Source organism: Microcaecilia unicolor, chromosome 12 (genome assembly GCF_901765095.1).
Source record: "Microcaecilia unicolor chromosome 12, aMicUni1.1, whole genome shotgun sequence".
Lineage (NCBI taxonomy): Eukaryota > Metazoa > Chordata > Amphibia > Gymnophiona > Siphonopidae > Microcaecilia > Microcaecilia unicolor.
The window spans coordinates 18,805,888-18,822,284 of record NC_044042.1 but is presented as its reverse complement, the minus strand read 5'-3'; the positions used below and the strand labels follow the sequence as shown (position 1 = coordinate 18,822,284).

The 16,397-nt window shown below is 46.5% G+C and overlaps 1 protein-coding gene across 3 annotated transcripts in view; it reads right to left on the bottom strand.

The window, feature by feature from the left end:
* Positions 1-16,397, bottom strand: part of RAB44 (RAB44, member RAS oncogene family) — a 55,982-nt gene that overhangs the window by 31,480 nt on the left and 8,105 nt on the right. For all 3 annotated transcript variants that reach the window (XM_030221635.1, XM_030221634.1, XM_030221636.1), the window contains 7 exons: positions 15,432-15,665; positions 13,483-13,594; positions 12,116-12,287; positions 4,170-4,316; positions 2,914-3,004; positions 1,746-1,841; positions 219-406 (listed from right to left, as the gene is read on the bottom strand). In XM_030221635.1, coding sequence (XP_030077495.1) covers positions 219-406; positions 1,746-1,841; positions 2,914-3,004; positions 4,170-4,316; positions 12,116-12,287; positions 13,483-13,594; positions 15,432-15,638 — 1,013 coding nt within the window. In that variant the 5' untranslated portion in view covers positions 15,639-15,665. The remainder of the gene's footprint in view (positions 1-218; positions 407-1,745; positions 1,842-2,913; positions 3,005-4,169; positions 4,317-12,115; positions 12,288-13,482; positions 13,595-15,431; positions 15,666-16,397) is intronic.

Below are 16,397 nucleotides of genomic sequence, written 5' to 3'. Positions count from 1 at the left end.
AGTGTAAATTGGACAGACAGTCCACCTAGGCAGATGCCTATAACACTGATAAAGTTGCACTCGTAGGGGTCTCCAGCCCCTAATGTGGAACTCAAATCAAGTCCCCAAGGGGTAAGGAAGCTCTACATTTGGTCTGACCCAGTATGGCTATTCTAGGTCTGACTCAGCCTGTCCTTCATAATCTGTAGCTCCCCAGCGGAGAGGGGAGAACCTCTTACCTCTTCTCTTCCTTGGTCTGTGGGCTCACTTCTTTTCTTATCACAACCAGACGTTGCTGAGCCTCCACCAGCTGCTCTCGGATGCCTTCCAGCTGCTGTGCCAGGTCTTGGTTGGTGCGTTTCAGCTGGGCATTCTCCGTACTGGTCACATGCTGCTTGCTCCGTAGCCCGTGAAGCTGTGCCTCCAGCTTAGAAGAGGAAAGATTATAGTTTATCGTTTATTTATATTCTTCCCTTTACAAGGCGGAGCACATAAAAACATTTACACTAAAACTTATCAGCATAACCAATAACATGCAATTAAATAATGATCCACGAGATTCCAGTGTAATAATGAGACATACAAATGATTGATTAGTAATTAAGATTCTGAACTGCATTTTATTGAAATGATCTGATCTGCAGCCCCTCATTACCTCTCTACCCTCATCTCCCCTTACGTTCCTACCCGAAACCTCCGCTCACAGGACAAATCCCTCCTCTCGGTACCCTTCTCCACCACCGCCAACTCCAGGCTCCACCCTTTCTGCCTCGCCTCTCCCTATGCTTGGAATGCTTTAGTATTTTTGATTGTGTATGTTCTTAATTGGAAACCACCTAGTCACACACCCCGTCACCCCACTTCCCTTACCTGGTCTAGTGACCTCTTCCGCCTTCAGGGCAGGAAAGAGCCCCCTCTTTCCTGCCCGGAGTGCTGCCTTGCATGCATCCTTCCTGTTGCAGATCTTGGCGCCGATTCAAAATGGCCGCCGAGAGTTGAAGTCTCGCGTGGTCAAGTCAACTCTCGGTGGCCATTTTGAATTAGCGCCGAGATCACCAACAGGAAGGATGTATGCAGGGCAGCGCTCCAGGCAGGAAAGAGGGGGCTCTTTCCTGCCCCGAAGGTGGAAGAGGTCACTAGACCACCAGGGAAGTAGTAACTAAGGGGAGGGGAGGCTAGCAATCTGCCCGTTTGTCCAGAAATCCGGACAAACGGGCAGATTGGCAAAACCCGCCCGGTTGCCCGGACATGTCCTCAAAAAGAGGACATGTCCGGGTAAATCCGGACATTTGGTAACCCTACCCTTAGGGGGTTGTGACGGGGTGGTGGTGGTGAAAGGGGTGTGGTGATATGTGACAGGGGGCAGGGTGCGGGTGTGAAAGGGGGCGGGTGGGGGCGGAGGTGTGGTGGGAGCGTGGCATGTGTCCTCTTTTTGGGGGAACCAAATATGGTAACCCTAGTCCCACTTCTGTTCTGTGCACTGTTAAATAGGGGTTAATACTTCACCCTGAGTTCAGAGAACAGGAAGATCCTTATCCAGGTTCTGCCCCATTGCATGCAGGGAGTTGCAGTTCTGCTCCTCCCAGAACTTAGTCTATAAAAAAGAATCAGACCTACAACTCCACGCATGCAGGTGGGAAAAACATCAGCACTGGATGAGCCTATTTGGACGACCTCAGATGAGGTGGCGCCTCCTGCTAACACTGCATGCCAGACCCAATACTTATTAATGGTCTTTGCTATCGGTCCTGGAGTCCCAGGCTCACCTCATTCTGGACAAGCACCAACTGGCGGACTTCCTTGTCCTTGGTGTCCAGCGCCTTCCTCATCTCTTGGCTTAGTATGCTGCTCCTGGCATCGCTCTAGGTGTAAAAAGATAGACCAGTAGAGTGAGGTCCCCTTGCTGCAATGACCCCTCTTTGGTTAAAACTAAATGTGCTTTCGGCAAATGAGGGGCAAAGGCTGGGATGAGCACAGAGGATCTTTAGCTGTGAGTGGTAAAGCCTTAGGGTTGGCATTCTTCTTGGGGAGGGTTTCGGTAGCTTTATAGCAAATATTTTTGTTTTATTCCAAGTTTAAAAAATTGGGTCTGTAAGTATCTGGCTTTTCTAGTCACCTGGCTGATTATGAGGCCAGTGAGGACTGCTGGTCCCTCTGCATTCTCACTGGCTCTGAGTAAAAATGTGCTTTGATTCCGTTTCTTGCATTGTCCTGTGCCGTCAACAAAAACAGAGGTTTCCCAATAGCCACAGAACAGGCAAAAGTCATTTTGGAATAAGACCAGGTGACAGAATGGATACAGACAGACAGGCAGGCCATAAAGACAAAGATTTCCAGAGAAGAAGAGGGAAAAGGTACAAATAAAGTTGTAGAAAGGGAAAAAAAAAAAAGAGGAACAAAAAGGGGCGGAGCTCAGGGTTTAGGGGAAGGACTGGATTTAGCTCCGCCTAGTTTAGCCACACCTTGAGGAACCTGTGAAGGAAAAGACTATGAGGTAGCAAAGAGGAAGGAGTGATGAAGCCTGAGCAAGGAGCATGAGGAGATCAGGGGGTCCGGGAGCCAATGGACTCAAGAAGACAAGGCACTCGAAAGGAGCAGCACACCTCTAAAGATGACAGACCCACGAGGAGACACAGACAAAGAGGCTGGAGGGCCTGGAAGGTGTAAAGAATACCAGACACACCCAAGCTGATCTGAGAGATCTGAACCCTAGCATAAATTCTGCCCAAGCAGCCCCTGCTGTCCAAGAGGGCCACAGAGCAGTGTATGTGTGTGTGTGGGGGGGGGGGGGGGGGGGGGGGAGGGGCCACTGCACATGCTTCCAGGATTTTTCTCACATTTGTCACTTGGGGAACTTATGCCCCTGGATCTGAAGGAAGAACAGGCCCCTCTCAGACACTTTGTGTGAGAAATGAGCTGCTCCTCTGCACCTGCCTCATTCCGCATTCTCTCTCTTTCCTGATTTAGCTGCTCTTGCATTTCTTCATACAGCTGCTTTACTTCTTCATTGTGCTCTGCTATTCTCCTGTTGGAAGCAAAAAGAGAAACTCAATTTTAATATGACAATGTGTGGTTTTTTTTTAATTTCTTTGCGGCAGTGCCGTAGCGAGGGTGCCTGACACCCGGGGCGGGTCGCCGCTGCGCACCCCCCCCCCCCCCGGTGCAGGGCACGGCACCCCCCCTCCGAAGCACCCTCCCCCCCCCCCGAAACGCACCCTACCTTGCAGCAGGGGGGCAGGCGGGAGGGCCGATCCACCCCCAGTGCACGTCACTGGGAGCTGCGTCGGCTCTGCTGCTTCCCTGCTTTCTCTGCCCCGGAACAGGAAGTAACCTGTTCCAGGGCAGAAAGAGCAGGGAACCAGCGAGCCGACACCCCCCCCCCCCCCAGCGCGTGCACCCGGGGCGGACCGCCCCCCCCCTTCCTAAGCCACTGCTTTGCGGAATTAGAAAAGGTTCAAAGAAGAGCGACCAGAATGATAGAGGGGATGGAACTGCTCCCATATGAGGAAAGGCTAAAGAGGTTAGGGCTCTTCAGCTTGGAAAAAAAACAGCTGAGGGGGGATGTGATTGAGGTCTACAAAATCCTGAGTGGTGTGGAGCGGGTGGAGTGAATCGATTTTTCACTCATTCAGAAAGTACAAAGACCAGGGAACAGTCCACAAAATTACATGGAAATACTGTTAAAACAAATAGGAATAAATATTTTTTCACTCAAAGAATAGTTAAGCTCTGGAACTCATCGCCGGAGGATGTGGTAACAGCAGTTAGCGTATCTGGGTTTAAAAATGGTTTGGACAAGTTCCTGGAGGAAAAGTCCATAGTCTGTTATTGAGATGGACATGGGAGAAGCCATTGCTTGCCCTGGGATTGGTAGCATGGAATGGTGCTACTAAGTGGGTTTCTGCCAGGTACTTCTGACCTGGATTGGCCACTGCTGGAAGTAGGATACTGGGCTGGATGGACCATTGGTCTGTCCTAATACGGCTATTCTTATGTTCTTATGAGTTCTTCCTCTGATACTCTGTTTTATTAGCTTCACCCATTGGTGTAAAAGCTTTTAATTAGTCAGAAAGCTGGTAAAGTTGAAAGGAGAATCTCCACTAGCTAAAAGGAGCAGTAACGATACAGGTCGCTGACCTTTAGAGGTTAGAAAGGAAGTCTTTCAGGCCCAGGGGTGCCGCAGAACTCACTTTTTCAGGGTCAGCTCCAGGGCCTCTTTCTCTCTCCGCGCCTCTTTGATTTCATTCGTCACTTTGGCCAGGAATTCCTCCAAGTTACCAAGCAAGAAAGGCTCATCATGTCTCAGCTTGGTCCACAGCTTCCAAATCTCTGACTCGCTGGAAGGAACAGGACAGTCAATGTGGGCATTACAGGGCAATTTTCAAAGGCAAACGTGGGAAAATAGCAAATATTAGGGTAATTACAATTGCCCTTCTAGATATACCTAAACGTAGGGACAGGGTGTCATTTCAAATGAGCGTTTGCCAGTAATAGTGAGCATTATCAGGAGTGTGCACTATCCCTGGATTCTATATTTGAGCATGATTCTGAGATGTGCACACAACTTAATTGGCTAACGAGCTGTTAACCATCAATAATTAGATGCTAATAACCAAGAACTATCCGATCAATCAGTGACTATCTACCCTTCCGGAAATCATTAAAAACCCATCTGTTCAAGCAAGCCTACCCAAATGAGCCAAACTAATCCTATGAACCCATCTACCCATCACATATCCAGGAGAAAATGACATTGACCTAGACTGCTTCTCCCACCAAATTTTCCTATGCTTATCCCATGTCCCATCACCCTCCGCCTCCTCTACCCCTCCTCCAATGCTCACTTACCCTTGATCATACCTCTCCTACTCCCTTCACTTTTGCCCCTCTCTACCTACCTATCTCTTTTCTTATTCTGCTATACTTAATTTATATTTCTTCATCATTACTCTGTAATCCCTGTTACTATATAAGCTACATTGAACCTGCTTTGTGTGGGAAAGTGCGGGGTACAAATGTAATAAATAAATAAATTATTGATGTTAATTGGCACCAATTAGGATTGGAGCATGTACAGTATATGGCTATGTGCTATTATATATATATATAGTGATACCTCAGTTTTCGTCGATAATCTGTCCGAAAACAATCGGCGAAATCCAAAACCGACGAAAACCGAGGCAATTATTTCCATATGAATCAATGTAAATCCAATTAATTTGTTCTAGACACTCCAAAATACATACCAAAAACACATTTTATAGAGAATAAATATAGTGTTTAATACTAAAAACAATAAGAAATTAATATAAAATGAATATAAAAGACTAATGTAAAGAATCTGGGGTCACTTCCCTTCTTGGTCTTTTGGCACTGGGACCAGCTTCAGAGTCAGTGGACCCCATGTCACACAAGAAAGCTGTCCAAAGAGGTCTGTTTCTGCCACCTCTTTAAGATTTGCCTAAAATGGGGCAAGACATTATCATTAAACAAGTTGCAGGTGATTTTTCTCCACAAACCCCTGTACCTTACTCCACATGGAGAAGATGTCCTTAATCTCTGAAGAAGGCACATTCTCCCCTGTCTCTTCCTCCTCATCTGAAGCAACTTCTTCATCTGCCGTCTGTTGTGTTAGACGCGCAGGGTGATGCTCACAAAACGAGAAACAACGCCACAATGAGCAGGAGAATGCGTGGGCTGCCCTTTGTTTTCGCAAAATTAGCAGCGAGGTCACGTGGACACGCCGACAAAATCCGAGACAAATTTTTCTCGCAAAAAATCAATGAAAACCGAAACCGACGATAACCGAAGTCAACGAAAACCTAGGTATTACTGTATATATATATATCTTTATTGGGACCAAGAGCAACGAGCTAAAAGCAAAAATTAGAAGGGTGACAACAACAGCAGAACAGTACAGAGACAATAACAATGGAAACCCCAGAATACAATAAGAACAGGAGCTGCCGGAGCACATTTTTCTCCTCCCCACCCTACCTTCCCACCCTCCCACTCTCTCCTTACACACAAGGGCTAGTCCAAGCGTCCGGGCTATGCCAGATAAAGCTCAAGCAGTTTCTTCCAGAAGGCCTGGTATTGACGTCGACCCAGACAAAGGCCGATGCTGATGGGATTGAGCCATTACTCATGTTGACATTTCTCGCATCAGATTGAGCCAAGCAGTAGGAGAAGGTGCTGTGGGAGCAATCTAGAATTGTAATATGCACTTTTTAACCAACAAAATTGCCAACTGAGCAAATTTACGTTGGGCTGTGTGCTATTCTATGACACAAGGCGCTCAAATTCCATTGTGTACAACTCAAAAGGGGGCATGGCCATGAGAGGGATAGGAGCATGTTGAGGTGATCCAAAATGTTGCGTGCGTTGTTAATACCTGAGTCTCCATGCCTACCTGCATTTACACCAGGTTTCAATAGGCGTAAGCCTGATGCCCAAGGTTAGGGAGTGGGAATCTATGCTAAGCACCTGCCTTCTTGCAAATGATACCAAGATTTACAACAGAGTGGACACCCCGGAGGGAGTGGAAAACATGAAAAAGGATCTGCAAAAGTTAGAAGAACGGTCTACTGTTTGGCAATTAAAATTCAATGCAAAGAAGTACAGAGTGATGCACTTAGGGAGTAGGCGGTGAGAGGCTGATATGCACAGACAGGGAGAGGGATCTTGGGGTGATAATATCTGAGAATCTGAAGGTGACAAAACAGTGGGACAAGGTGGTGGCCATGGCCAGAAGGATGCTAGGCTGTACAGAGAGAGGTGTAACCAACAGAAGAAAGGAGGTGTTGATGCCCTTGTATAAGTTATTGGTGAGGCCCCACTTGGAGTATTGTGTTCAGTTTTGGAGGCCGTATCTTGCTAAAGTTGTAAGAAGATTTGAAGCTGTTCAGAGGAAGGTGATAAAAAATGATACGGGGCTTGGGCCAAAAGACATATGAGAATAAACTAGACAACCTGAATATGTATACCCTACCGGAGAGGATGGACAGGGGAGATATGATACAGATGTTTAAATACTTGAAAGGTATTAATATAGAAATAAATATTTTCCAGAGAAGGGAAGGTGGAAAAACTAGAGGACATGAGTTGAGGTTGCAGGGTGGTAGACTTAGGAGTAATGTCAGAAACTTATTCTTCATGGAGAGGGTGGTTGATGCTTGGAATGCTCTCCCGAGGGAGGAGGTGGAGAAAAAAAACTGTGGCAGAATTCAAAAAGGTGAGGGATGACCATAGAGGATCTCTAATTTTATATAATTCATTTTCTAATTAGAGATCCTCTATGGTCATCCCTCACCTTTTTGAATTCTGCCACAGTTTTTTTCTGTTTTTGCATGCCAAGTGGTGCGTAGGTGGCAACTCTGACTGTATCAACTAAGTGCTGGGCTGGTTTGTACGGTCTAAGTCCCGCATATAGCAATCTGGTTGTAGGTTGGGCTGGAGAGAGCTTTGACGGAGACTTCAGTAAATTGGAATGTGAGGACAATGCCGGGCAGACTTTTATGGTCTGTGTCCCGCAAATGAGAAGGCAGATTTGGATAGGCTGGAGTGAGCTTTAATGGCAACTGCAGTACAGTGATACCTGGTTTTCGTCGATAATCCGTCCGAAAACAATCGGCGAAATCCAAAACCGACAAAAACCGAGGCAATTATCCAATGAGCAGGAGAACGCGTGGGTCGCCCTTTGTTTTCGCAAAATCAGCAGCGAGGTCACGTGGGCACGTTGACGAAATCCGAGACAAATTTTTCGCGGAAAAAATCGACGAAAACTGAAACCGACGATAACCAAAGTCAACGAAAACTGAGGTTTTACTGTAGTTGGAACCTAAGGACAGAGCTGGGCGGACTTCTACAGTCTATGTCCCAGAAACACCAAAGAAAGGATCAAGTATATAATCTCATGTTCACTGTTGATTTAATCTTGAATTGATAATGAATGGGACTGTTGGGCAGACTAGATGGAAAGAAAAAGCAACACTGGGCCTTCAGGATTGAGATGATCAAAGTCTCTTGTTTATTAATTGACGTTTTTTTAGACTGACAGCGTTGTCCGTGCTGATTACACTCTCGGAGCAATTGACACTCTATTCCATATCAAAGGTGCTACACTGTGACAGTACCACCTACAATTTTTGATCAGGATTAGCTGACCCCTGAGGCAGGCGCCAGTGCGCCGAAACACAGCCCGTGTTGGGTCTATCCATCAATTCATAAACAAGAGACTTTGATCATCTCAATCCTGAAGGCCCAGTGTTGCTTTTTTGTTTCTGTATTATTTTGTATGCTGTTTTACCCTCTCTTTTGTGTCTGGGCAAACTAGATGGACCATTCAGGTCTTTATCTGCCGTCACTTACTATGTTACTATGTTAATGGAATCACGCTTAGCAGCTGATTTTTTCTGGCGTCCATTTTTGAGTGCCATTTGTAGAATCCAGCTGTATGTGCATATAGAGATAAACTCTATATAGGTCACCAAACACTGGGCTTCAAATCTGTTATAGAGTACCGTGTAAGTCTGCAGTTACTCACTAAACTTTAGGTGTGGCCACACACGCCATGGTGGCACCGAAATGTGACAGTTGGGCACATAAATGCAAGTATTCCATAAACTGTGTGCCAAAAATAGTTGGCACGTCCCGACATGTCCACACCTCTCCCATGTTAACTCCCCCTTTGCATTTGTACATGGGAGACGTTAGGCACGCGGTTTATAGAATACGGCATACGTCTGTTACACGGCAACTGCAAATTACCACTAATTAGTGCTTGTTAATGCCAATTATTAGTACTTAGTGCCAATTAGTTCATGATGTTACATGTGTAACTGGTCCTATTCTATAATTGTGCACCTAGTTATGGTCACCATTTACAGAATTTGGGAGAGAGTGAAACAAACAAAAAAAAAAAGACAGATATAACATGAACATTTTCTGGCTCCCCTCCTTTCTAAAGTAAACCTGGCCACCACTGCAGACATCATTCTAGCCGCTGAGAGGGGGAGCAAAATTCCCCAGGCCTGGCCTCCAAGGGGGGCCCGGTGCAGGGGTTTGTCTCTCTTCTGCGATTGGGTTAATGCGATAACCCGGTCCCGGGACACAGAAGCAGGAGTGTGACAGACCGAGGGAGGAGCAGATGCAGGAAAGTAGGGGTCAGGGGCGGTGGCAGTCCGAGTTTGGGGGGGGGGTCGACGGCGGTGGCCGCAGTCTCAGTGGGGGGCAGCTGCGGTGGCCCTGCCCCAGGCTCTGCTCTGTCTCTCAGCGGTCCTGCCTGTAGGCGGTATTAGGTCAGAAGACTAAGTTAGCATGAACACAGGTGATTTTGGGCTGTCTGTGTACTACTTTGCTCTCGCTTTACCACCCACATAAAAAGGAGGTGAAATACATGTGGTCACTTTTACTTAGCATCTTTTGCATGGTCTACTTTTCACAGAGAAACAGCATGAGGAGTTTCTCTTTAAAAACGTCCTTGCAGTACATGTGTTAAAACCACCAGAGTAGCTTGTAAGTACAAGGGCTGCATATTGGAAAATGACTCTTTTAAAGCTAGATTTATTAAAAGGAGCCACCACATTACCACACACTGATACACATTAAGGTGTGGCATTTACCACAGGTCCTACTGATTACAAACAGAGCTTCTTTTCTGGGGGAAGGAAGAGCCTGGAAAGCAGTCCCAGAACTGCAGGGGTCTTATAATCAAGGAGATTTAATTGCCAGGAGAGGACGGGAGCGTGTTTGGTCTCTCATCTGTCCTGAAGCAGTAGGCGGAGCTTGCTGCCATATTGAGGCACTCAAAACAATAGCAAACGCTTAATAGAAATAAGTGTGGCTTGGCGTGGACCAATAGTTTGCTTTGGTTTGAGTGTACAAAGATGGTGGCTACGGCTTCAGCCTTGTCATGTGACACGACTTCTGTCAAGTAAGTAAACCTCCTTGGTTATAATCCAGCTCCTCCCTTCCAGGCATCCTTCAGGGAAGAGCAGAAGAGGGGGTGAACCTGGACCAGAGCACAGAACAATCACTCAGTCCAACCCTTCTTCTTCTCTTGCTCCTGCCCCTGGCCCCAGAATTCCACTTCCTTTTTATCTACAAATTAAGCCTTGTTTACTAATAACATAGCATAGGTGATTGGGGGTGCCAAACACAATACAAATGACCCCTCCCTGGACACAATGAAGGAACTTGCTAGATATTGGGGTGCTCAGCAGCCACTGCACTCAGAGCTGGTCCTATGCATGGTAGCATCATGCTTTAGTAAATCCAGCCCTTACTGAGAGAAAAGGACAGTGAGAAGAGACAGTCAAGGAGAGAATAGAAACCAAACATCTCAGGACTTTCCCAAAACATTTCGCTAGCCCACAGCTCCTCTCTAGCCACCTGACTCAAGACTCTAGGCAAAGAGTCCAACAACAGTTTGTAAAATCTAATTTGTGACCGTGACCCAATGAATTTTGCAGCAGAGAGATCAGGGGTGAGTTTGTTATGCTCCTTTTTGTGGTTCTCCTGAGCTTCCTGTGTTATCGTTTTATCAATTCCTGTCTGCTGAGACCATAGACCAAGGTTTCTCAAACCTGCCCTAAGAAACCCACCGCCAGTCAGATTTCCTCAATGAATATGTATGAGATAAATTTGCATACACAGTGGAAACACATTCATCGTGTATATCCTGAAAACCTGAGGGGCTGTGAGATTCCCAGGACAGTTCTGGAAGCCCAGGTGTTAGGGCTGAAACTGCCAGAAACTTGAAAGAACCATGGGGATGGGAACACATGAGGACCACTGGGAGTCAGGATGCCATCACAATTAGGATTTGAGAGGGTGAGGCTGTGTGATAGATGCCCAGGAAACTCAGCTCTTGGATGAGAGATCCACGTGAAAAGGATACAAGAATGGAGAGACTTGTTCAATCAGAACATACTTTAGAAAGTTTATGATTCCTGGTGCTGGCAATGGAGTTACCACATGACTAGGCCAATTCTCATGGGTTGGTTCAGTCCTGCATGGATTTTGCCCAAATTCTCTACAAAAGGTAGGACTACAGTACGTAGTAAAATGAGTGAATGAGAGCAGAGAAAGATCTGCCATCCAGTCTGCCCAATTATTTTGTCTGCACTGCTAAGGACACCTCCCAGCTGCTAGTATGGCCACCTGTAAGATTTCTCCTTATTTAGGTCAATGGTGCAGCCTGATGGACCTAGCTGCTAGTTGATTCTACCATTGCAGCCTATCGGACAAACCTGCCACATAGATTCCTATGTTTCTACAAGGACTTTTATCAATTACTATTATCCGCATTGCCGTCCATTCTGGCAACTCCAGCACTCAGCCTAGCACGGTGCTACCAACACTTAAACACATATCACTAGGTCAGTAGGATGCCAGGTTGTGCCTTCTGCTTTCTCCACTTTTAGCAATGAAGGCTACTCTGTGCTTATCCCGCACTCTCTTAAACTACTATTTTAGTCACCCCCACCCACCCCAGGAGGGTGGTTCACACTTCCACCACCCCCTCCCCCTCCTTCCTCCACCCCCTGAGAAGCCTCAAATGATGATCCCTTGTTCTAGAATTGTCTTTCCCTTGAAACCAGTTTGCTGTTTGTATATTATTAATACCTTCTAGTATTTGAATGTTTGTATCATGTCTTTTTTGTCTCACCTCCTCTGAACCAGTTCTGGTTTTGCCCTACCTCATTTACAAGGCAAAATCAGTGGATGCAATGGGGGGAAAAAACAAAACTGGATCATCCTGTGAGGGCTGAGCTGGTCATGTGGCAGCCCTATCTGGCAAATATATTTTCTGTATTTCTGTCTCCAGAGTTTATCACATTAAGGATTATTAGCCCCAATGCAAAAGTTGGATAATTAATGTGCTTCTGAACCAATCCATCACATACTCTTCCTACCAGTACAAGACCTCCCCCCCCCCCCCCCCCCCCCCATTTGCTGTATCAAACTTAGTACTTATGGGAAGTGGTTGTGAGGTCTTCTTATGCCAGATCTTTCACTACAGTCCTAGGAAAATTAAGGGCTACTTCCAGAAGATGAGTCTGAGAAGTCAAACGTGGACTCTAATTCCCTGTAGAAGATTTGTAAAGGAAGCAGTGATTGACTTAGTCCATACTCTTCAAAGATGTTGTTGGCTCCCAGTTGTTCCATAAAGGAGAGGAAGTACTGTCGTTCTTCACTGTCTGCTTCATGTAGGGATGGCAAGTTGGGAGCCACAGATATTCTCTTTGAGGATGGCCTTTTTCTCCTTTGTTCTTTTATGACATTTTGGGATTCAACAAAGGTTCCTAAAACCAGGAGATCAAAAGGACTTTATCACTATTGTCCCAGCACATCACTATAGACTCATAACTATCATCATCACATCACCATAATCCCTCCTCCATCATTACCACACCACCACAGTCCAATAGCCATCGTCTTCACATCACCATCACACCATAACATCACTATAGTCCCATCACTATCATCATCACATCACCATAATCCATCCATCTTCACCACACCACCATAGTCCAATAGCCATCGTCCTCACATCACCATCACACCATAACATCACTATAGTCCCATCACTATCATCATCACATCACCATAATCCATCCATCTTCACCACACCACCATAGTCCAATAGCCATCGTCCTCACATCACCATCACACCATAACATCACTATAGTCCCATCACTATCATCATCACATCACCATAATCCCTCCTCCACATCACCATAATCCCTCCTCCATCATCACCACACCATAACATCACTATAGTCCCATCACTATCATCATCACATCACCATAATCCATCCATCTTCACCACACCACCATAGTCCAATAGCCATCGTCCTCACATCACCATCACACCATAACATCACTATAGTCCCATCACTATCATCATCACATCACCATAATCCATCCATCTTCACCACACCACCATAGTCCAATAGCCATCGTCCTCACATCACCATCACACCATAACATCACTATAGTCCCATCACTATCATCATCACATCACCATAATCCCTCCTCCACATCACCATAATCCCTCCTCCATCATCACCACACCATAACATCACTATAGTCCCATCACTATCGTCATCACACCACCATAGTCCCAGCATGATTGCCATTATCATCACCACCATCATTTCATTCTCGTTGCTGGCACTGACTTTACAATTCATCTACACTATTATTGTCAACATCACCATCATCAATTAGATACACAGTCATGGCCCCTCTGTGTAACTACCTCAGGCTGTTAGAAATAAAACCATACTCCCCACCTACTTGGTTCTTGCACATTAATTTTTATAGTGGACACATTCTTATTTAATTCCTGGGCAGAAATACCACGTAGAAGGAATAGCAACGGAGGCGTTCCACCAACAAGTATATAAGTGCCTGAGCAAGCAGCATCTAGTTCCCTCCACCCTTCTATTTATGAATTAACCCCCCCACCACCACCACCAAATCTATGGTACATACTTATTCCTGCTGTAAGTTCCTCGGTGGTGATGTAGCCTTTCCGGTCTGTATCGAGCCCATCAAAAAGCAGTTCCAATTCTTCGGAAGAGCAGGGAAAGTTCCCCGTCACTTTCTAGGGACAGAAGTGCAAACGCGGTAAGGTTTTGTTAACTTAGTGCCGCTGGCCTCTGCAGGACCCCCTCCCCAAATATAGACCAAGGATGTCAGTACGTTATGGTTATTTTATTTGTTTTTAAGTGACGTTCCCAGTGCGAACAAATGTTTTAAAAAGTCATTGCTCATAATTGTTTAAAAAATAAAGGGGAATTTTCAAAAGTTGTTCACTGTTTTGTTTTTTTTACAGGACTGTTTACCTGTAAAAGGAGTTTCTGAATACTGTGTGCCCGGTAGGTGACATAAGTATGTGGGCTATTTCACCCACATACAATGGTGGCATTATCAGGGTGGGATTAGGCCAGAGGAGGTATCAAAATGTAGTTTTGCATTTTCAAAACTAAGCACTTTATTTTGACCCGCAGAAGAGGCAGATACAAATCTCTGTGGGTAATGAGTTTTTGGGCAGTTTTCTGAGAGAATCCAAACCTTTTCTTTCCCTTTGAGCAGTGGAATAAAATCTGCATAGTGATAGAAATTAAGGGGTCCTTTTACAAAGGCACGCTGAAAACTGGCCTGCGGTAGTGTAGGCGCGGGTTTTGGGCGGGCGCAGAATCATTTTTCAGCGCACCTATAAAAAAGGCCTCTTTCTTTCCCCCCCCCCCGAAAATGGACGTGCGGCAAAATCAAAATTGCCACGCGTCCATTTTGGGTCTCAGACCTTACCGCCAGCCATAGATGTAGTGGTAAAGAATTTGGGCGGTAATGACCTACACGCATCAGACGCTAAATGCGCCAGAAAATAAAAAAATATTTTTCAGACACGCGTATCGGACGTGCACCAAAAATGGAATTACCGCGGTAGTCGGGCGGTAAGTCCATTTTGGCGAACGTTGAGCGTGCGTAGGCGCCTACGTGGCTTAGTAAAAGGGGCCCTAAGTGTCTTGTGTAAGCTCTCCAGTGCAGGGACTACCTCTGATGTATATCTGTCCAGCCCTGCACAGATCAAGTAGCACTTTAGAAAATAATATGTAGCATTAGTCAGGGGCGTAGCCAGACACCCAATTTTGGATGGGCCTGGGCCCAAGATGGGTGGGCAGAAGAACCCCACCCCATCTCACAGGTGATTTGGTCTCTCCTTCTCTCGCCTGCATGCCATATGGTCTCTCAAATATCCCTCCTCTCCTGCACACCGTTTATATAGCAGATTTTCACCGGCAGTCCCACTGATACAGCCTATTGTTTCTGCAAAGGCGGGAATACGTCAGAGGGGAAGGCTTTGGGGCCGCTTTGAGCAATATGTATCAGTCGCTGCTTCCTGCAGGCGAAGATCTGCTATTTACAAGGTATGCAGGAGGGACAGTTGTTGGGAGTTTTCAGCTTGGGAATCTCTGCCGGCCACATCATAGATGTGCTGCTACTGGTGGGCCTGAGCTCAAAGTGGGTGGGCCTGGGCCCACCCAAGCCCACCCTTGGCTACGCCCAGTGCCGTAGCGCGGGTGCCTGACACCCGGGGCGGGTCGCCGCTGAGCACCCTCCCCCCGGGTGTAGGCACGGCGCCCCCCCTTCGGAGCGCACGGCGCCCCCCCTCTGAAAACACACCCTCCCCCCGAAATGAAGCCTACCTTGTAGCGGGAGCTGCGTTGACTCTGCTGCTTCCCTGCTTTCTCTGCCCCGGAACAGGTTACTTCCTGTTCCGGGGCAGAAAAGAGGAGGGAACCAGCGAACCGCCCCACCGCCCCCCCTTCCTACGCCACTGGCTACGTCACTGGCATTAGTAGTAATGCAAGCTGAGCCTTGTGACACGATGGCTGTACAAGTGGTTTCCTGCCTACCTTTCACGCTTTCTGATTTACCTGCATGTCCCTGCGCGTGATGAACCCTTTCTTATCCCCATCACACTCTTGAAAGAACTCCTGTAGCTTTGCTGTCATATCAGAAGGCACTGAGTCTTCTTCCTCTCCTCTCTGTGGCTCGGCTTCCTCGGGATCTCTTGGCTGCTTCCGTAACTTCCTGCTGGAACCAAGCTTTCTGCTTTTCACTGAGGCTTTCTGCCCTTCCATTGCTCTCCTTTAACATGGAGCTCAGCACTTTGAAAACAGAAGGAAAGAGCCAGTTACTTATCTGTCTTTCATCACTCAGTATCTCTTAGCAACATGTTCTTAATCAGGTATGGTGCGGTTTACCCTATGACCAATGTACCAAGAGAGAGAAAAATGGTTATCGGCAATGGACGAGGGAGAAGTAGTTTTGAAATGGTAAAAATAATTAACAGAGACGAATGACCTTAAAAGGAAATTGTATAGGTCCAAGATCATCCCTTAGCAGCTATCATTTTCAATGATTTTTTTTTTCCAGGAGGGTAGGGCTTGCATGCTAAGGGATCGATATTCAAAAGCACATCAGGATAATGACTGGGATATTCAGAGCCACTATCCAGATAGGAATTCTGAATAGCCTTAAAAAGCACCTCTGCACTACGTGGATAGTGCCTGGGGTGGAGCCAGGGTGATCCTGGAACTTATTCAGATAGTTGAAATAGTCAAGGTGCCATCCGGATAACTTAGCCGAATAGCTGAGGCAGCCTTCTCTCTCTCTCAAGTTATCCGGATAGCAGACTAAAATATTACCAGTATCAGGATAGTGCCTGGTTCTAACCACCTTATTCGGAGAATGTCTTGTTCTGACTACCTTCTCTGGATATTTAGCACGAACCACTATCCGGATAGTGTCCAGTTCTGACCATCTAATCGGATAGTGCCCAGTTTTGACCACCATATCCGGATATTTAGCACTGGCCACTATCCTGATAGTGTCCAGTT